This window comes from Culex pipiens, chromosome 2, assembly GCF_016801865.2.
Source record: "Culex pipiens pallens isolate TS chromosome 2, TS_CPP_V2, whole genome shotgun sequence".
Taxonomy (NCBI): Eukaryota; Metazoa; Arthropoda; class Insecta; order Diptera; family Culicidae; genus Culex; species Culex pipiens.
In genome coordinates, this window is record NC_068938.1 from 40,300,469 (window position 1) to 40,323,225 (window position 22,757).

The window sequence follows — 22,757 nt, forward strand, 5'->3', positions numbered from 1 at the left end:
GAGACCTCCGGAAAAGCTCTCTCGCTGTTTCGGTTTTCTCTCGCGGTTTGGGGGGTTGTTTTGACTGCCTAAGTGCACTGCAAGAGGTAGTGCATTGGTTGCTTTTCCTTTCGCAAATCGCGAGCAGTTGGAGCTTTCGAGAGGGTGAGTTGAGAGCGCGTTCAGGAGAGCAAGTCTTCGTGCAGTTCCACGAAGTTTCTTGTGGTGGGTCGCCAAGACGCGGGCACCTCGGCAAATTACTAGCCAGTAATGAAATTAGTTTAAGAGAAGTGCTCGCATGAGAAGCACTGGAGCGGGTTCAGTTTCCCCCTTTTTAAAATAGTAATACTTCCAAAAGGTAGCAGAAGTCGTTTGTAGTACAATTTTAGTATTTCCTTGTTCGAAACCTAACCCTTGCCAGAGTTTCGCGAGCACTAGAGTTTCCGTCAGCACCAACTTAAACCAGAGTGAAATTTTAAAAATCAAAGAAAAATCGTCTCGTGAAAATCGCAGTTTCGGAAAATTTTGACGGTCTGTTCGGGTAATAAAAAAAATCGCAAAGGATTGTGGAGAACCTGGCGGACAGCGGTCGACTTCGACCCTAAGGAGACAAGTCTTCAACCAGGATTTTCCCCTGCAAGGATGCGTTGAAAGTGTCCCTTCAACGAAAGAGTGCAATTTAAACCAACCAGTGCAAAACGAGTTGCTTGCGCAAAGCAGTCAGCGTCCGAAGAATCCGCAAAGGGAAAACGCTCGGAGTAAAAATTTTCCCCGGAAAAATCCATGTGCGTTCGAGTGTGGTTCGAGCAGGCCCCCCAGGCGTTGATGGCGGGTGAAGAAGTGTGGTGTTGAAGAAATCAGCCGCGCACACGTGAGCTCATTTTTCCCGTGAATATCGAGAGCGCAAAAATTGTTACGGTGAATTTTTGTTACGAGCGGAAGTTTTTTTTTTCTTTTGTGAGCAGAGTGAAGTCTAGTGCATTTTTCGAGGGGAAGTGAATACCTCAAAAGAAGTTTTTGGGTGCACAAAACAGTGGAACATAGTTGAAGGAAGCCCTCCCTCCTGCGTGGACAGAGAGTGTGCCCCCGTGCACGCCGCAGCTGGTGCCACCGCCACCATGACGGAGTTTAAGGTCGGAGTACTTTGGCTAACGTGCCTGGTTCTGCTGTTTAATCAAGGTGGGTGTTATTTTGTTCGGTTTTCAGGGGGAGGAAGTTCGTCGCTTGGCCAAGTCAGGTCTTTTGAAAGATGACTTTTATTTAGTTCAATGGAGACTTTATATAATTTTTTTCATGCTAATTTTTTTTCATGTGAAATTTTGATAATCTTACTTAATGTTTATTTTTAGTTTTTTGTTTAGAAATTTCTGAAAACTGAACCCTGAAAGTGGAAGAAAGGGTGGATAACTGAAACATTACACAATATTTATTTATGCTTCTATAAAATAAAGCCTATGTTTGAAAATATTTGCAGAAAAGTTATTTTTATTTTTTCTACTTTTTGTTCCATTTCAAACGTTTCCCATGATAAAACATTAGTTTTTCAATGAAGCAGGATAAAAAAAATAAAATAATGCATTTAGAATATCATTTTTTATAAAGTACAAAATTAGAAGGAATTTATGGCCTATCCAAACAAAATTTGAGCTTTTTCTGAACTTGAACATTTTTTTTCTGTTGAAATGCTAAAACAAAACTCTTGTATTTAAAATTTTTATTTAAAATGTTTTGCTGAAAGGTTTATTGAAAATTGGGTTCAACTTAAATTAAGTTTATCTTTTATTTCCTGTCCTTTCTTGAACATGGCCGGAATAGAAGGTCAAATTTTTTGAATAAGATTTAAAATGGCATCTTTGAAAACACATAATTATAATAAAGATGTTAACAGTTTTGCAACGATTTGATTGAATGTTTATGTTATTAAAAAAAACATATTTTAAGAATTAATGTTTCTTCGTAAAACGAAAAAAAAGTTTCAAAAATACATTCAAAAAAATTCAATGACTTAAGTTTGTTTTTTTTTTTATTTTGATGAGCTTAAAAATGTTTAAAATAAATAAAATCGGTGGCTAATAATTTTTGAAGCCTCCAGAAATCGTTTGTATCTCCAGAAATATAAAATGTAAAATTTATTTATATGACCAAGAATGCAACAATTCGAAATGATTTAAGAACACACTTACAGCTAAATATTTGATTTGTTTTCTTTAAAAATGTAATGAATTTTCCATTTTTTATAAATACTTACCTTGTTTCATTGATAGAATTAATTTATTTTCCTTAAATAAAAATAAAAATAATGTAACAATTTCATTGACGTTTCTGATTTTTTTGGTAGGATTTAAATCATAAAGAAGGTTTTAAATTATTTCATTTGCATTTGTGATATGTTCAATTCATTATTCGGTCATCAAAATCGAAGCACAGATAGATTGTGTGATTTTAATATCTAGAATAATCAAATCAAGTTTTATTCAAATCATTACGAATTTTCATACAATTGATTTTTTTTTAATTTGTAGAGATGAATTTCAAATTTTGATCGCTTTAAAGAGGTTTCATTATAATTAGGCTGCTGCAAATATTTTTCAAAGCTTATCTCCCCTCTCTTCTTCAAAAATTGGCCTGAAAATTCATGAGTCAAAGAATCTAACCGTTTTTTAAACAACTTCATTATTTTAATATAAATTGAAGCCTGATTAACTAAAAATCAGTTGAAATTTTCCTAAATTTATTATCATATTTCAAAGATTTATATTTTTTTGTGAAAATGTGTTGTGCAGTATCGCATTCAGATTTATTGGGATTTTTTGTCAGTACGACTTCAGTCAGAGTCGAGGGACATGAACTTCAAAAAATATTTGCAAAAGATTTATGAAAGAATAATTTTAATTCTGAAGAGTTTCTTTTGATATTTTTTGCTTTTTAGGTTTTTTTTCGAGGGACATAAACTTTAACAAATACTTGCAGGGTTTTAAAGTATAATAACCAAAATATATATACCAAAAAATATTTTTTGAATATGAAACAATTAAGCAATTTTAGAACCACCCAAAAGGCAAAATAACACCCAAAACCACTCAAAAGGCAAAATAATCAATGTTGGTTATTGAACCTTTTTTAAAAAAGAAAACTCGAGATTTGAGCAATTTAATATGGAAGCTAAACATTTTTTTTCTTGTTTTGTTTTTTTATCATTTATGATATTTTCATTGTCTAAAAAAAACAATCCTGATGCTTTATTTGTAATGGCATGATAATATTTGTGTTTTATGACGATTTTATTTTTTACTTGTTTTTTTTCTACATTTTCCTTCAAATCATCGACTTGTCTTGGCTCAAACAAAAACAAATAAAAAGTGCTCTTTATCTCAATGCTTTTTGAAAGTCAAATTTTGTGTAAATAAATAATTTTGTCCTTCAAATATGAGTTCTTATAACTTTGCGTCAAATATCAAACGATCATTATACAGTCACTGCTTACAAATCACGAATACAGATGATAAAAAAAATCTACGAGACAACAAACACATCGTAAAGAACAATCCACGTGTACCATACACTTAACCTCCGAGAACCACCCACCCGCTGTAGCACCCGGCAAAGCCGAACCCCCAGCCAAAAACTGTCAATCTAAGCTCTATTATAAATCAGTCACTCATCGGCCATCGCGCTGGTGCTTGCGAAGTGAATCAATTCTAACGATGCGGTCTCAAGTATTCGCGTTCTTCTATGAGATCCAGATTGGCCCTCAAACAACAAACAAACCGAGAGAGAGAGAAACGTATCGTGGACACACAATTGTCGAGGGTCAAATGGCCGGAGGCGCTTAAAGTCTGAATCGCTAGCGGAACTGGGGACCTCCACATGGCGAATTGTGCGGGGGTTGAAACGGGTTGTAGGAGTAATTGAGTGTGTCTCAGACCCCAACAAAAAAAGCTGCCAACCGACTCTATTCGCTAATATATTACCGCATTGTTCTATTGAAAAAAGAGTGGAGGTTTTGCTTCCACCGCCGGCGACGCCACCGTTCAATGTCTTGAGGTTCATCTAGCGAATGATTGTACTATTAGTGGTTTACAATCTGCTGAAAAGTTGCAAAAACTTTGCTGAATCCCCCGCACCGCACACCAAAAGTGTCCACGATCCGTTACGGAATTTGCACCAATTCATTCGATTTATGACTCGTTTTTGTTTTCCTTTCGCTGAGAACCTCTCAGCGAATCATCACCTCTCGAATTCAATTATGGTTTATGGCTCAATCTGAGCGCGAAGATATTTGACGGATCATAACTAAGATGAAACTAACTTTTTTTTCCCAGATGGTGACGGAGGAGAGTGTGTGCTAATCACAATTGAAGAGTTGCGAAATTTCGCAACTGATTGCGATCATTACTGCCAATAGTGGGATCATAACTAGGGGGGGAAATATCTGGGAGTTGGATATTTATTGTCTCATTACGGGTTATTTTGCTTTCTTTACCCACCGGGAATTATTCCGCTCGAGTAACCCGGTTGCAACTTGCAGCATTACGAAAGGGGCAATTGGAATCATTTATTTTGTTATGAAATTTGCAGTTTAAACTCAACGATTATCTTGTTAGCATTAAAACATGATTTTAGAATCGTTTGAAATTTAATGACAGTTCGACCAGATTTAATTTTTGAGACCAAGGTATAGATTTTAATAATTTTTTTCTATTTTTTACATCAATTTTTTTCTATCAATTTACAGATTTACTGAAAATGGTACAGTTTCTGAATGGCGGGCCAAATTTGAAGCTCACATGAGCTGGCCAAATGTAAAAAATAGTTTATTTTAAAAAATCTGAAAAAAGTTTATCAAAAGTTTTTTTTTAATTTCCTAATTTTTTTACAATTTTGTTATTGTAATATTAGAGACCAATTTTTTTCCAACAGTTTTGTTCAATAAAATTGGTTAAAATTTATTAAAATCAACAACACCGAAAAAAAATGCAAAAAAAAATCAATAAGCTTTTAATTGCAATTTGCAGGCCACATCAAACATTAAAGTAAGGTTGGGCTGCTGCAAATATTTGTGTAAGGATTGGTCAATAAAAGAAGTCACACTAACTTTGGACAGTTGCCGAAATTATTCATCCAATATTAATAAAATTTTAAAACATTTTAGTCTGCCTGAATCAGATTTTAGTCAATACGATTCATAACCCAAATGTCATGAGTTCGAATTCTGAGGTGGAAAGTTTCTAAGTGTAAAACAAGTTTGAGTCCAAGCTCATAAGAAAATGGTGATTTATAACTTCTTAAAAAAGTGTGGAATACCTATGTATTTGCTATTTTTACTGTTTTCTACTTAATTCAGAGTGGAACATTTTAGTTCCAATTTCTTCAAACGTTAGATGAAAATTTTGACGAAATTTTGTTGGTTCATAAAACAAGCTTGAACTAAACCTTAAACCCATTTTAAATGATTTTTCAAAATGGGCTTTGTGACACTTTGTAACAAATTAAAGCATGGTTCTGGATTCGGCGGGATAAGTTTCACTATGTTTTATTTCACATATTTTGTTGTCTTTATTATTTTTTTATTTGACTAATAAATTTATTTAGCTAATATTTTTTGAATATCATGAGAACCATTGCAGATTTTCAGGTTTTTGAATATTTTATATTATTTTCAGATTTCTTTTTCATCAAAAATCAATTTAAATTTGTTTGGTTTAGTGCAAAAGATTTGACTAATATAATTCCAAATGATTATAGTTTTTTTCGATCTTTTTTCAGTTTCAAATCCAAATCTTAATTTTATTTCGTCATGTATTTTTTTCTACCGTAAACATTTCCCATTTAAAGAGTGATTTATGTTGATCTCGTGCTGATCTCTAAACTAGTTTTTTCATAATAAAAAATAATGTATTTTGTTTTAAATATTAAACCAAGAGCAAAAAAGAAAAAAAAACATTTTTGACTTTCTATTTCAACATATCAGGCTAAAAATTATCAAATTTGATGATCTTTTTCATAAATTGTTGCGTTTGCTGACCCAATCCTGAAATATATTGCTTGGTTAAAAAAGCCAAGGCTGTTACAAACATTTTTAAAAGTTTGAGTCATCCTACTTTAGAGTACTTTAGAGTAGGATGACTCAAACTTTTAAAAATGTTTGTAACAGCCTTGGCTTTTTTAACCAAGCAATATATTTCAGGATTGGGTCAGCAAACGCAACAATTTATGAAAAAGATCATCAAATTTGATAATTTTTAGCCTGATATGTTGAAATAGAAAGTCAAAAATGTTTTTTTTTCTTTTTTGCTCTTGGTTTAATATTTAAAACAAAATACATTATTTTTTATTATGAAAAAACTAGTTTAGAGATCAGCACGAGATCAACATAAATCACTCTTTAAATGTGAAATGTTTACGGTAGAAAAAAAAAACATGACGAAATAAAAAACTAAGGTGGAGATTTTTTTTTTCAAAAAAATCCAAATTTTTATGTTTAAACTGTTTGAAATAGATTTTCCTGCGTTAAAAATCATATTTTTTCAACCATCAAAGATTAATTTTTGTTTATACTTTTCTTTGCTTAAACTAAACCAACGAGTTGCTGCCAAAAACATCATCTCATAGCCTGAAACATTAGAAAACCACTCGTCCGACAAAACCTACGTGAACTTCACCATAACTTCAAAACAAACATCCATGTAATCATCCCCCGCGCAAGCCGCAAATCACCAAATCGGTCACATCACCTTACTCCACGTGCAGCACATTTATCAGCTTTGCGCACATCGAAGTTGTTTTTACTTTCGAAAGCCCACCACAACCAGCTCGATTCCCAGCCAATCAGGTGAACCAACCTTCCTCAGTCAGTCTCTTCGCTCTCCAAATCGAATCCATTCGGGGCAGATTCACCTGATCCATCCTCCAGGTGTTGAACAATTACCTCGTAGTAGTTGATGGTGATGACGGTGCACTGCTCAGTTGTCCGTGCCTAATGACACACGTACGTAAAGTGCCCCAGCTCTCTTCGATTGAAGGATTCGAGGCGCGAGCAAAAACACCCTGACGTGGCGAATCGTGAGCCGGTTTGCCAGATCTTCTTGAGGATGCCCAAGGACGTCTCACGGATAATGATGACTCCTGGCGTCGAGGGTCAGCACCATGGTGATCAACTTTGAGTTTGAAGACTTTATTAAATGTTGACGAAGTAGCACGTCAGCGATCGTCCTGCGTCGCGGAAATCCGCGATCGGGCAGATCTTCCCAGCGATAGGCGACGTAACCCGAAGAAATTTGTCAGGCAATTGGACGCTCGTTTTATTACCGAGCGAGCGTTTAGTTGATTGAATTCGGCGATGAATATTCAATTTGGTTCGGCGCGTGGAGATCGTGGAGAAATCGTGACTTTCGTGCGGCGATGATTTATCGAAGAAATTCGGTTGAAGGTTTGTTTTTGTGCTGTCAGGTTTGAGATTTACTACCGGAATTCCAAATTTTGAGCTTGTTTGATGAGGGGAAAAGCCAAGGTTGCCCTACATAGATGGAAGTTGCACTCTCATCCAGCAGGCGCCACTCCAGAAACCTGTTCCCAATAGCGCCCAAGTGCCACTCGCCAGTTTGACCCAAAACCTGAAGCCCGCCAATTTGCATTGTGGCCGACAAGTACCAATCAACACAAAAAAAGATCGCCCAATTGTAGTCTGTGGTCGCCACTTTGACGAGGAGAGTGCGTGACCGTCGACAGCTACCGGAGCGGATCCACCAAATATCGAAGGAAAGCGAAATCACTGAACAGCTGAGGAGACAACAAACAGCCGAAAAAAAGTATGTTACGAAGTCGTTGAAGACTGCCTCGCTGAACACACGGTGCGCTGGTGGCACATCTAATAAGCATAATCGCGAAGCGCTAGTCTTGTCACACTTGCCTGCACGCCATCGACAAAGTTTGGTTAGACTCTAATTCGTCAAGCTGTGATGATCATGGCGGTCTGATGGGCAGTGGATATTGCTTTGAAGTATTGAGCGTTTGATAGCAGATTCCACAGTCTAATCGACTGCACTTCCTTCGCGCTTCTTAGAGCTACCTCAAGTTCACCAAAGCTACACAAGTTGATCAGTTTCACTTCTAACAACAGCTCGCGAAACAAAACCCTCCTCGCGAAACCAATGTCAAGACCTCGCAAAAACCGTACTCTTCAGTGATGGCTTTATGACTGGACGCCAACTCTTTATACGGTACAGTACACCTACTATTCACCCAACCAGTTGGCGAAGCCTACGGAATTGAACCATTTCTTGAAGGACTCAGGCCTAAACGCGGATTGGAGCCATTGCCGGGTTTTAATTACCTTTTTGCTAGACTTTGTTATAATAATACCCGGGGCAAGCACCAGCGTCGTCACCGAACCCTGCGGATATGGACGAGGACGTTCTTGAGGTTGGTGCGGCGTAGCAAAAACCGCCGTTCAATTCTATAGAGAGCTAGACCGGTAATGTTGCGGTCGGTCCGAAAGTAGCAGAGCTGGAGACCTTGAAACCAAAACCGGCGGAGAAAAAGTGAAATGAAATCAACTGTAAAAGAGTATATGAAAGAAGCCGCCCCAGGACTGGTATTACGTTGGACCTCGTCTCCACCTCACCTCTGCTGTATTATCCAAAAGATTTTTGAGGACAGCATATCTTCCGGTTTTGGACCGGCTTATGTCGTGTTTACCTTTTTTTGGGAGCAACTGTCGAACATTTGGAATCAAACAACTCTCGAACATTTGAAAGTTTTGAAAGTATTTTAAGTACCTAACATATTTGAAGTATTCCAAATTTTTGAAGTATTTAAAGCATTCAAAGCATTAAAAGGCGTCCATAAAGAATGTCACGCTCTAGGGGGGGAGGGGGGGTCTGAGAAAGTGTGACATTGCATGTTGTAAGTATAGGAAAATCGTGACAAAGGGGGGGAGGGGGGGTAAATTTTGGCTGATTTTAGCGTGACGTAATTTATGGATGAAGCCAAAGTAGTCAATGCATTCACAGTATTCAAAGAATATAAAGTATTTTAAGTATTTTGAGTATTTTGAGTTTTGAGAGTATTTATAGTATTTAAGGTATTTAAAGTCTAAAAGGATTTAAAGATTTTAAAGTATTTAATGTATCTAAAGTAATTAAAGTGTTTAAATTTTTTAAAGTATTTAAAGTATTTAAAGTATTTAAAGTATTTAAAGTATTTAAAGTATTTAAAGTATTTAAAGTATTAGAAGTATTAGAAGTATTTAAAGTATTTAAAGTATTTAAAGTATTTAAAGTATTCAAAGTATTTAAAGTATTTAAAGTATTTAATGTATTTAAAGTATTTAAAGTATTTAAAGTATTTAAAGTATTTAAAGTATTTAAAGTATTTAAAGTATTTAAAATATTTAAAGTATTGAAAGTATTTAAAGTATTTAAAGTATTTAAAGTATTTAAAGTATTTAAAGTATTTAAAGTATTTAAAGTATTTAAAGTATTTAAAGTATTTAAAGTATTTAAAGTATTTAAAGTATTTAAAGTATTTAAAGTATTTAAAGTATTTAAAGTATTTAAAGTATTTAAAGTATTTAAAGTATTTAAAGTATTTAAAGTATTTAAAGTATTTAAAGTATTTAAAGTATTTAAAGTATTTAAAGTATTTAAAGTATTTAAAGTATTTAAAGTATTTAAAGTATTTAAAGTATTTAAAGTATTAAAAGTATTTAAAGTATTTAAAGTATTTAAAGTATTTAAAGTATTTAAAGTATTTAATGTATTTAAAGTATTTAAAGTATTTAAAGTATTGAAAGTATTTAAAGTATTTAAATTATTTAAAGTATTTAAAGTATTTAAAGTATTTAAAGTATTTAAAGTATTTAAAGTATTTAAAGTATTTAAAGTATTTAAAGTATTTAAAGTATCTAAAGTATTGCAAGTATTTAAAGTATTTAAAGTATTTAAAGTATTTAAAGTATGTAAAGTATTTAAAGTATTTAAAGTATTTAGCATGAGCATGAGCATGAGCATGAGAGATCACCCATGGTTGCCCCTCCGTTGCTGAACAGAGCCGTAATATCCTTTCAGCACTACTGATTATAGGCTTCGACGATCTAGTGGTGTTTCTCTTATCAACAGCATGTATGAATGCGCTGAAAAGATAAAACACCATGATTGCTAAAGTTAGATCAGTTGCGAATAGGTAACAGTCATTGGCCACCAACGGCGCCCGCCATGTCAGTTTGTAGACCTCGATTTTAAGGGACGGGAATGTTAGTTAGCGCAGGTTGCTACTAGGGCAGCTGATTTACTCTGTGCTTACACCCCACGAGCGCCAGGAACCTGAAACTTGTTAGTAGGATAGGGTGTTTGGTCAGGATTCATCATAGAAGATGATGATGCGACCCAAAATCATAGTGTTTGTTGAAAGGTAATATATTTTATTCTCAAGGCAAACAATCGGATGCTGCGGATGAGACATTTCCCGTTTAACTGTTGTTAAATTTTAAATGAAATGGTTTCATCTTAGACAGCCGGCTGTGGAAAGATAAAGCCAAATAATGTTTATTTAAAGAATGAGGTGTTAAACGCAATGCTGCAATGATAGCGTAGTCTGATTTTTAATTATATAACCATTTAATTCATAAATTTGTTAAGGAATAGACGCTACGAACTCAACCATCAAATGCCTTCCGATCTTCTTTTTGTTAACTATATGAGGTATTGATTATCGTTGCCTCTCGAGCTACGATGCTATGGAGAGGGCTTAACACATAAACAACCGACGTCGAGCCCTCCGAGCTACGGAGCTATGGGAAGGTCTTTTCAACACAAAAAAAAGACTCGCACACCACACAACGTTCTTGATGATTCAAAATATTATTTTACGCGGTAAAACTAACGAACTCAACCGTCAAATTGCCTTCCAACCAGCGATGATGAAGAAAGGGCACTTTGCACACAAACACAACCATCCGCTTGCACTGACGGAACATTACGCACAAACAGCCACACAAAAGAGACGAAAATTATCGCGAAAAAACAGGACTGCGCGTCCCCAGAAGCACTGAACTTATGACGGCATTATTCAATTATACTGACCAATCACCCCATGCACACAAACAGCCACACAAAAGAGACGAAAATTATCACGAAAAAAACAGACTGCGCGTCCCATTTAAAGTATTTAAAGTATTTAAAGTATTTAAAGTATTTAGTGAGGGGATCATCGATCCATCCGCATTGACATACTATCTTTTAATTTTTCTGCCTTTCTTCATATTTTTCACTGTCTTTTCACACTTACTACCAGTCTCTGTGAGGGGATACTGAGCTCGATTTGCTCTCCATCCGCATTGACTTTTTCTCATCTATGATTTTCCTTTTCATCAGTAGTTAGAATCAAAGCCGGGGATTGGGGAGGAAGCATCAGGGCAGTGGACAGTATGCTGTAGTCTCTGGCGGAGACTGGATGTAGATAGTGGAAGACCAGAACTACGTCGCAAGAGAAAAATAGTGTAATAATTGAACAATTCTTAAGGAGTGTTTAATTACTGCAGTTATTGACTTCTGCCAGATTCCAGCTGTCTGCCGTGCCCTGTTTTTCAGCTTTGTCAGACTTTTTTCGGAGTTATTGGAGGTTACTGTCGGAAGGAGATTCTCTTCCCCTGAGGACACCGTAAGTGATTTTGCTTGTTCTTACTGCAGTAATTTGAAGATGCTTCTTTTAAGTCTGAGCCACTGTATTTCTAGGCAACCGCTACATAGGATATCCTTGTGGCCCTGTTGGTTATCACATCAAATCAAATCAAAATTAAATCCAAATTTTCGAGAGTTGAACATTTGGAATCAGGGGAAGTGAAACTGTGTGTTGTATTAATGAAAGAGTTGTTTTTGTTTTCAAATTCTCAAATAGATTTACAAAAAACTTTCCTAATATTGAGATAATGATATTAAACGGAGAGAAAAGAGTTCCCAAAATCGTGAACAAGTGTTCAGAAAATGGGAACCACGAACAAAGTGTTCAAATCCCATCCCTTTGTTTGTTGTTCCCATTTTCATGATCACTTATTCACGATTTTGGGAACTCTTTTTTTCCGTGTAGTGAATACTTGTTCAATCTAAAATGTTTCGAATTTCATAAAACCTATGACGACGCCACAATAAATTTCTAGCAATATTATTTTATTATTTTCAAGGGTTCACTTTCCCAACCGTCCTTACACTTTCAAACCATTTCCCAAAGGTGTGCAATTTCGAACGCATCACCGCACGGAACTGCCCGGTTATCGCCCAGCGTCAATCATCAGAAATCGACCGACAAATATTAATGTGCCCATCACGAAAATTGAAACTCTGTGGCCTTTCGACGATTAGGGCTTTCGATTTCTACGCGGCGCGTTCCGCAATGCTTTCTGATTGGTACGTTCGATGGGAACAGGTTGTTTTGCTTTCGGTTTTTTTGGTCTGTTACAGCAGAGCGCGCGTCTTCGTCCGTTACGTCTGTGCCAATCGCGGTACTTATGGTTTTTCGATGAATTCAATCGACGCGCTGATGAACAACTCCTCGCGCGCTCGCGCGTCTAATTGGTTATGAATTTTGGCGGCGATTTCGTAAGATACTGTTGCTGCGGAAGTTTTCCGATACCGAGCTGCATCAACATTGGAGGAAGTAATTCGGCGCGAGCTTCATCAGGCTCCAATTTGGTTCAAGCGCGCGCGCCAAATCTAGGTTGCATAAGACTTCTCCACTTATCCGTGTTAGGTCACCTGCTGCTGCTGCTGCTCTACATTATCGATATCTGCAAGGTGGTTTGCTGGCCCATTACGACACACATTCATCTACTCGACGTTTCATTCATTTGGAGGTTCCCGGCGATAACAGCGGCGCGCAATCGCCGTAACTCGATCACCCGGTGGTTCACCGCACACCCGAGATTTAGTGACTTTCAGAGGTTCCATTCTCCACCCAATCCACCATCGGAGACATGATTTTGATCGTGTTTTTTTTGTCGGATTTATGTCTGAACCCTCCCCCCGTCGTCCCCTCGATGGAGGTGTCCACCTTCGGTTACAGGTTCGTCGCCGTGGTCGTTGAGGTCTCTCTCCGCCGGCTCTTTTGCGCATTCACTTCACGCAACAACCTTGGGCTGACAGGCAGGCGGTTGTAGTAACGAAAACGAAATTAAAACACACATATAAAGTAAAAGTTGAAATTCCATAAAAGTCAATAAAAATGGGGGACCGAGCTGTGGGTCTAGTCGATACAATGTTTCAGTGGGTTCTCGAGCATTTCTTTGTGGACTATTTTTGAAGTTTTACCTTATTTTCTCTATTTTTCTTTCTAGATTTTTAAAAATTGAAATTTTCCAGTTTAAGATAATGTGCTTTCCCCTCTTCAATCAAATTGGAAAAAATGAGAAACAACAGACAATAAAGGTTGAATCAAAATAAAGATCCATATGCTTCCAAGTCATGTTACTTGCCAAAATTTAATAGTACCAACATATTTGAACAGTCCAAACTCTGAGGTCGTTAAATGTAGCACACTTCCCGGAGATCAGCACGCATTTGGGTGGATCGCGATCATCCCCCCGCATGAGTGTGTCTAGTTCAAAATCGACCAACTAGACCAAAACCACCCAAAAATTCCACACTCCAAGCTATGCGCCCAATTACGCAACCGCAACGTATGTTGTGTGTTCACTCTCCGTTGGCACAAGCCAAACCCAGGTAAAACACAACCCCAAGCGGCTGCACCGACCCACCCATTAGGGGGACCCCCGGTACGACCACCCTCATTCGAGATGCAAAAACCCCGCAATTTGGGCGATCGATTTGCATCGATTTGCCTTCCCCTCTAAGCGCTGCATTTAACCGTGTTTACATAAGCTTGGGTGTTTTTCCTATAGGGCTGGTCAGCCGAGGGGAAGCAGGACACTGAACCTTACCGGTTTTTTTCTGTTTGAAATTTTTGCTGGTGTTCGATTTGAAGTTGCACTTTTTTGCTAGGTTTGATGAACATAAATGCTTGGGTTTTGGAAGGCACGCGTGCGCCGGGGAGTTACTTGGTTTTATGATGGAATTTGTAGGGTACAGTGATTTTTCTATGAAAGCTTACACTTTTGATGATTTTTTGTTAAATGAACTAGGCTGTCGCAAATATTATTCAAAGTTTGCGAACCGAATAACTTCAAAATTTCAGTGTAATTTTGAGAGCTGAAAAACATTCAAAGTACATTCCCCTGCGTTTACAATCATTTTTTTTCTTGAGTTAAGTGGTCCTTAAACGCAAATAAAATAGAAAAAAAAAATCATTTATGAACATGTTTGAGTTAATTCAAAATATTTTTAGTTTTTATGAATTTTTATTGTACAGTATCGCAAAAACCTTTTTTTTCACAAAAAAAATGTTTTTTTGTAAACTTTGAATTTTTGAAACCTTATGATTGCATGATAGGCAACTATACAAGTAAATTTTATTTTTCAGAATGTTTCCATTCTATCATATCGCAATTAGATCAATATTAAATTTTTAGAAACATTGTCAAATTAACATGAAACAAGTTAGTCAATAAATTCTAGAATTTCGCACAGTAAACAAAAAACATGGTTATATTACATCTCGGAAGGGATACATCTTTTATGTCAGAAAAAATGTGTAATTTTCAAGGCTGTCAATCGATAGAATTATCGTCGATAATATTATCGTCGATAATAATATCGTCTAACGATAACGATAATGGTTATCGTTATCGTCGGGACGATAACGATAATCTATCGTTATCGTTATTCCGATAATTCTATTGGCGATAACGGACTTTTATTTAATATATTTCTAAAATTAACTTAAGCCATCCAAATCATGTTGAATTTTCAAGCTTTTCTCTAATTTGCAATATGGGTATCAAACGATTCGAAATTTTGCATTCATTTTCACTGTTTTAAAAGTTTTTTTTAATGATATGCTCAAAATTTTCACAAAATACTGTATTTTATCTAAAATAATCAAATTTTTATATTTCACAATATGGGTATCAAACGATTCGAAATTTTGCATGCATTTTAACTGTTTTAAAGTTTTTTCAATGAAGTACTAAAATTTTCATAAAATTCCGTATTTTCTCGAAAATACCCAAATTTGTATAATTCGCAATATGGGTATCAAAAGATTCGAAATTTCGCATGTTTTCAAATGTTTAGATTTTTTTGAATAAAAAACTTAAATTTTCGCAAAATACCGCATTATTTTAAATTATTTTTTTATGATTTGCAATATGGGTATCAAACGAAGTGAAATTTTACCTGCTTGTTCATTTCTAAAACTCTAAAACAGTAAAAATACATCCATAATTTCGAATCGTTTTATAACCATATAACCAATAAATTGGGAATCATAAAATTTGTTAGTATTTTCGAGAAGATACGGTATTTTGTGAAAATTTTAGTATTTCATTCAAAAATCTCTAAAACGGTTAAAATACATTTAAAATTTCGATTTGTTTGATACTTATATTGCGAATAAATAAAATTTGAGTTTTTTCGAGAAATAACGATATTTTGTAAAAATTTGAGCATTCCATTAAAAAAAAACTCTTAAACAGTAAAAATGTATTGCATGCATCTATCTTTAAATTACCTTAACAACACCAAAACTTAGTAACCCGACATGACAATATGTAACGATTCAACAATTGACTTTAGGCCATTACATATCTGGAGTTTTTTTTTTAAAGGTCCAATAAACCAAATTTCCAGTTTTTGCTTTTTGGGTGTTTTTGAAACTCCCTTAAGTCAGGGGTATTAAAAAACACCCAAAAAGCAAAAACTGAAAATTTGGTTTATTGGACTTCAAAAAAAACTCCAGATATATTTTTCAAAGTTTATTTCACACCACTCCCCAATTCAAATTTGACTCAAAAAATCATTATTTTCAAAAAACTTTCTTGAATTTGGTGGAAATTATCTGCATAAAAAAATAAAAAGAAATTTAACGGATTGATAATCATGTTTAGAATGAAACCATGGATTGTGTGATTTTTGAAAAATTATTTCAATGATAAAATTATTTGTCAAAATTTGCTAAACAAAATTCCCATGGTTGCAGAGGTATTTGAATAAATTTTAAATGCCACAAAAATATTTTATTTTCGTATCCAAACTCAGAAATTCTTTTACATTTTCACAGATTACTTTAGGGGGTATATCAATACTTTAAAAATTCATCTTGAATTTTTCCTCATTTTCAAAGAGAGCATTCATTTTGAAATGTAATTTTGATGCTAAATCATTGACCATGTCAAAATTGGTCAACATTTTCACATGCACAGTAAAAATTTGCGTAAATTTGGAAGGTGTAATTTTCGAAGATTGAATACTAACTCTTTAATGATGTAATTTTACCTCAATTTATACTGAAAATGACCTTCTAAGAGGTAAAATTACACATTTTTTTTCTGACATAAAAGATGAACCCCTTCCCATGATTTTTTACTGTGTAGTTTCAGAGGAATTTGGTAAATATCTGTAGTATCACAAAAATACCAAAAATCATAAATTAGCTGATTTTAGTTAGGCTTTTTTGAGTATTTTTTTCAAATGCAAAAAATAGAGCAATCAATTTGAAAACTAACAATATTACATGATTTAAGATCTACAAAAAGCGCCACCACAGCCCAGGATGCGTTAAAACGGTTGCGTTTTGCGTGATCCGCCCAGCAGGTTGCCACCAAGTGAGCCCCTCTTTACAGCACCGATGGAAGCGGATCTAAAAACGGCCATTTCCTCATAGTGTACGCGTACAATACCAATGACGACTCGTCGAGTCGAGCCCGGCAGCAGGTCTCGTCGAGGAGCGCTTTTTATGGAGTTGCGCCAACCAGGTTTGCACGAGGAAAGAAAACGAAAGTGAACCTGAAAATCAAGTTCAATTATGAACAATACGTTAAAATTGAAACTACACTGCATTCGGTTGTTTACGGCCACAAAACACAGAAACACGTACGCACAGCCTCACGTAGACACATGTTACACAAAACAGACGTTAAAAATTACCGCGAAAAGCTGCTGCTGCCATCATCGTCGACTTCGTCGAGGAAGCACGGAGGGAAAAACGAAACTTTCACACTTGTTTCGATGCCAAACTGTCTCAAAGGCTCGGTGAATCTCCCCCGGAAGTATCGTCTCCGAGGGGAGTCAGCAATGGCAACCTGCTCGGCACCTTGAGCTATTAAACGTATCACGTCGCGTAATTGTCACACGCGAAAGTTGTTTTCCAAAGCTAGGACCGCCAACAATGAACGTCTTCTCTCTTTGAAGAGCGATCGAGCCGTTGAAAAACACACCAGTTGTTAAAGATTTTCCCATGGATTATTAGGCGGCTACCGGTTTTCGAAAGCCGGTTCGATCAGAGGGAAGGGAAGTGGCCTCAATGGTCCTTTCGAGGCGATCAATTTTTGCAAAGGCTTTTTGAAGTCGTGCGAAAGCGTTTTTTTCGGGCGATGACAATGGTGCGGTCATTTGTCGGAAATTGATGAAACCGGACCAAATTGGTGATTGGATCGGTGGATGATAGATCTCGACAGTGTGAGAAGGTGTGACTTTGGAAAATGTTTCTGTGTCAATAGAGAGTCTTTTGAAAGTGATCATTATTTAAATTATGATAACTAACTAAGATGTGTTTAACAATATGTAAGATATGATTGTCTACATTTGGCAGCCAAAGGATTTTTGCTGAAATTAATTTTTTTCGGTGTTATTTACTAGCATTTTGAGATTCTTTCGACACTTTTTAAAAAAGAACAAATAAGATAAGCTTTTAAGGGTAATTTTTAGTGTTTGTCATTTCGATGAGTACAGAAGACCTTTGCCTTGTTTTCAACCTAAGCTGAATTTGCTGGAAAAATGTTTTTTAAGGAGTTTGAAATCAACAATTATAGTTGAAATCCAAATTTTAACGTGACAAAGCCGGTAAACTCTCAAAATATCCTTTACAAATAAAATCGACAGTGTAATAAATGTGCAATCAGCAAAAGTAAAAAAAAACATTATTTTTTTAAGGCAACTTTTGTCATTATCTAATTCTGCACAAATCCTCGAATCCTTAAAAAAAAATACAACAAAGGTACAGTTGGTTGACTTTCTTTACTTATGTGTAAAATTATTATGAAATGTCAAATCTCAACAAACGTTAAGGTATAAAATAAAGCAGTTTAATTTGTTTTGTTATTTTGGTCTTTTTTCGAAAAGTATAGAGAAACAAAATTTGTTTATTTTCAGAACATTTTAGGGTGGAAACATTTAAGTATCTGAGCAATTCTCTACCAAAACCGGAAATGGATTTTATTTGTATTTTTTGATTTGGCTCAAACTTTGTGGGGGCCTTCCTTATGACCAAATAAGCTTTTTTGTGTCATTGCATTAAAAAATAACTTCAAATTTGTTTTTGCATAAAATTTCGATTTTTTTTCCAAAAATCACATTTTTTTCAAAAGTTCATAACTTGGCGGCAGATTTTTTGACCATGTTTCTCTAAAGCTCAAAAGTTGCGGATTTTAGTCTTCTAAAACATATTAGAAAATCTCGAAAATCAAAAAAATACGTATTTTGGGAAATTGAGTTTTGGTGAAAAAAAAGTTGATTAAAAAATCTGCAATTTTTTTTTCCGTGTACCTATTTTTTTCTCAATTGTCCACAACAATACCTACATCTTTGCCGAAGACTTGGTGTCTTGATCAGAAAATTCACTCAAAATTTACAGCTGTTTGAATATTTACATACCATTTTTGTATGGAAAGCAGCCAAAATTGTATGGAGACTTGTATGGGTGAACCAATGACACAAAATAGCTTATTTGGTCATAGGGAAGGCCCAAACAAAGTTTGAGCCAAATCAAAAAATTCAAAAAATAAAATGGTCGAAATCGGCCGATTTCGTAGGGGACCATCCATAAACCCATAAACCATAAACCACCGTAGGGGGGGGGGGGGTATGGCGATTGTCCACGATCCATACAAAAAAATTTTTTTTTGTATGGACAATTGTCCACGAGGGGAGGGGGGGGGGGTACCAGATTCCCAACAAAGTGTCTACGTGGTTTATGGATGGTCCCTAGAGAGTTGCTCTATAGCATGATAAAATGTTATTTCGATTAATTTTTTACTCAGCAGATTACTAAAAATCATTACTTCCAAAGTTCTTCTCCGTCACGGTTCATCTAATTTTTCGTCCAAATTTCTCCCAGGGAAGTTTTCTGTAGATTACGATAAATCATAATTTCCAAAGTTTCTCCTCAACATGGTTCACCCCATTTTCGTGTCAAATTTCTCGTAAGGAAGGAAGTTTTATCTTCCACCTATTTGACCTGATCAATCAACAGAGGAATGAGGATGTCCAACCTGCGATGTGAGAAACAGGTGAACCGATGACGGTTTAACGACCTGCCCCTGACAGTCGGACCTCTGAATAGCGGGCAATTAGGAGGGATTAAATTTCACCGAAAAAAGCGTGTCGCAATAAATTTTTCGCACAAAACCTCCATCCGACTGCTGTTTACAATGCCCTTGTGATGCATCTTTTTGTTACTTTTGTTTCTAAGCCGGATGATATTTATTTACATGATAAAAGATCCATCTATTTTGGGACGTCGTGCGGCGGGGAAAGTTTGTCCAATTATTTGCGTCAATTTTGAAACGTTTAAAACGGCGTGATCAAACGTCACCCGGGTGGAGAAGTTGATGGCCTTCAAATAATCGCGATGGGAGTGAAACTTTCTTCCGTTTGGTTACTTTTGTTTTCGTTTATTTTGTGATACAATCTATTCAGTTGACAACAATGAAGCTAATCGATTCCTTTTTTTCTTTGTTTCAGGTAACACTTTTGACAACAATTGGAAATGGATTTCATCTTGAGCATGGTTTGAATTTTTAAAGTATTATTTTACATAAGATTAATTTAGGTTGATTTGCATGGTATTTACGCTTTCTAGCTAATTTTATCATATTCGTGTTTCTGAGACAATTTCAGAAAAGAAACATGCATTAAAATGTTTATTTTCATCCATTTCAACCTTTTGGATGAAAATATGGATGGATGAAAATAAACATTTTAATGCATGTTTCTTTGTGAAATTGTCTAAGGAACAAGAATATGATAAAATTATCACCGGAAAATTTGATCTCAGGGGTCCCCCGAGCAAAAATTTACAACCAAAAAATTCACTAAAAGTAAAAGTGTCTATTTAATATGTTAAACTGCCTTACCCAAAGCGTTCTCAGCCTCAGATGGTAGTCCCAGATGTCCCCTACAAGCTGCAGGTCGAACCGAGTTGGATGGAACACTTTTTTATTTTAGTTTGAAAATTATGCTATTTTTTCACTAAAATGCCAATAACTCCCTTTAGATTTAACCAATTGGGATGTTTCTCCCTGCATTTTGTTGCATTTTTTCAGCCATTTTGAATTTTGAAATTTAATTCAATTTTGCCTGAACCTTCAAACTTTGTGTCCCGATTTGCCCCACTTCCCGTTGACCTAGAGTGCTCATATTTCGGCCAGATGCTAGTTTTATATGTACAAACAACTCCTGAAAATTTCAGGCAGATTTCTGAGGTTGATGCGAGATGGGTTTGGGTATTCTTTGCTCGTGGACTCGCTCTTAAAGGAATTTTAACACGTTTTTAACTTGAAAAAGGTGTATTATAAATTAAGCTGAATTTTTGAACCAAACTAATTACAGTCAGAAAACTTATTTTACTTATGACTACCCAAATGTATACAATTAACTCATTAAAATACGCATCGCCCAAACATCCTCCAATTACAATTCCTAAGAAAGCTCACAATTCCACTCCACCAGTGCACGTGCATCGCCCTTTCACTCTCCAGAGTAACTGATTCAAACACCCCCGCGCGCAAGGTCAATGTCATGGGAGATCTCGCGAAGTCATCGTCGTCGTCGTCATAGTCGTTTTGTACTTACAAGGCACTGCCAGGCACCGCAAGGCGTCAAGACCTGTTGACGCCCCTCCTCCCCATCTCAACCAACCAAACCAGGTAGTGGTGGCGTCTCTTCTTCAAACAGATCATCGCGTATCGTGCAAGCTCGACGCTCGCGCGAACAGCCAAACTGGTATGGTAACTTTCGTCGACTTGGGGCGCGCAGAAGACGAGCCTCTTTCTCCGCTTGTTGTTGTTTGTTGTCGGGTTTTATTTATTTATTTATTCTCTTCCCGGGCCCGCTCGAGCGATTCCTCGTTCGTGGTTATCTTCGAGGGATCCGTACGGATCGTACACCACAGAGGGCGCTTCTCGAGGAGCCAACGAAAGTGTTCACGAGCGATAAAGAAAGGCACGAGACCTTAGAGGATAGTTTCGGGCAGAGGTTCTTAACATTTCATTGAAAATTCCACTAAAATGGTTAACAAATCCGTTCGATAGTCTGATATTTAATATTGGTTGTTTGGTCAGTATTATATTATTTGTATACAACAGTGTATTTTGCTAAATTTATTTTATCGAGCATGCCAGTTAGTCTACAAAAAAAGTTAATCGGGTAGCCTGAATAAATGATTTGGAATTAAGTTGCATTCACATCAAAATTTATGAATATAAATGATTCATACTTCACCTAAATTTAAATCTGCTTGATTCAAAAATAGATTTATTATAAAAAATTGTCTGAAGAATTCAAATATCCGTTAGATTTTTTTTTATTTCTTTTATCATTTCTTGACCCTTTACGAGTAACAAGCTTTTAGTTATCATACTTCACCAGACAACTATTTGAATGTTTATTTAATTTACCAAAAATCATCACCAGTTTAAAAAACATTATTTTTTTGTAGTTCAGTTCAAAAATTCGTATAAATTATATGAGACTGACCTGAAGAGGAGCTAATTTTAGTTTTGTGTGCGCAAAAACTGACACAATATCTAGCGGTTTTCAATGAATTTGCATGAAAATGTATTTGTGAAAATATATTTTAAAATTTTTAAATATTTTTTCACTGAGCGAACTTCGCTTAATGTTCCCTCATTTTAATTTATCTCTCAGTTGTGAGAGAAAAATATGAGCAGTTCTCTCAGATTTCGGTCATTCGTTTTTTTTTTATTTTTTAATCCGACTGAAACTTTTTTTTGCCTTCGGTATGCCCAAAGAAGCCATTTTGCATCTTTATAATTTTCCATACAAATTTGACAGTTGTCCATACAAAAATGATGTATGAAAATTCAAAAATCTTTATCTTTTCAAGGATTTTTTTGATCGATTTGGTGTCTTTGGCAATGTTGTAGGTATGGATATGGACTACACTGATAAAATATGATACACGGTAAAAATTTTTTGGTGGTTTTTTATTTAACTTTTTGTCACTAAAACTTGATTTGCAAAAAAACACTATTTATAATTTTTTTTCATTTTTTGATATGTTTTAGGAGACATCATGCCAACTTTTCTGAAATTTCCAGGTTGTGCAAAAACCGAGTTATGAATTTTTTAATCAATACTGATTTAAAAAATTAAATCGAAATATTTTGCGCAAAAATTTTTCAACTTCATTTTTCGATGTAAAATCGAATTTGCAATCTAAAAGTACTTTAGTGAAATTTTTATAAAGTGCACCGTTTTCAAGTTAAATCAATTTTTAGTTAACTTTTTTGAAAAAAGTCGCAGTTTTTCATTTTTTTAAATAAGTGCACATGTTTGCCCACTTCAAAAAAAATATTTTTGAAAAGCTGAGAAAATTCTTTATATTTTGCTTTTTTGAACATTCTTATAATTCTTACCCAAATAACCTACCAT

The 22,757-nt window shown here is 35.4% G+C and overlaps 1 protein-coding gene across 2 annotated transcripts in view; it reads left to right on the forward strand.

Annotated features, from left to right (window-relative positions):
• Positions 1-243: 243 nt before the first annotated feature.
• The window catches only part of LOC120419809 (mucin-5AC), a 288,982-nt gene continuing 266,468 nt past the window's right edge, over positions 244-22,757 (forward strand). The window contains exon 1 of one of the 2 annotated variants that reach the window (XM_039582647.2): positions 244-1,158. In XM_039582647.2, the coding sequence (XP_039438581.1) occupies positions 1,098-1,158 (61 nt within the window). In that variant the 5' untranslated portion in view covers positions 244-1,097. The remainder of the gene's footprint in view (positions 1,159-22,757) is intronic. The other variant, XM_039582657.2, reaches the window with a different exon arrangement.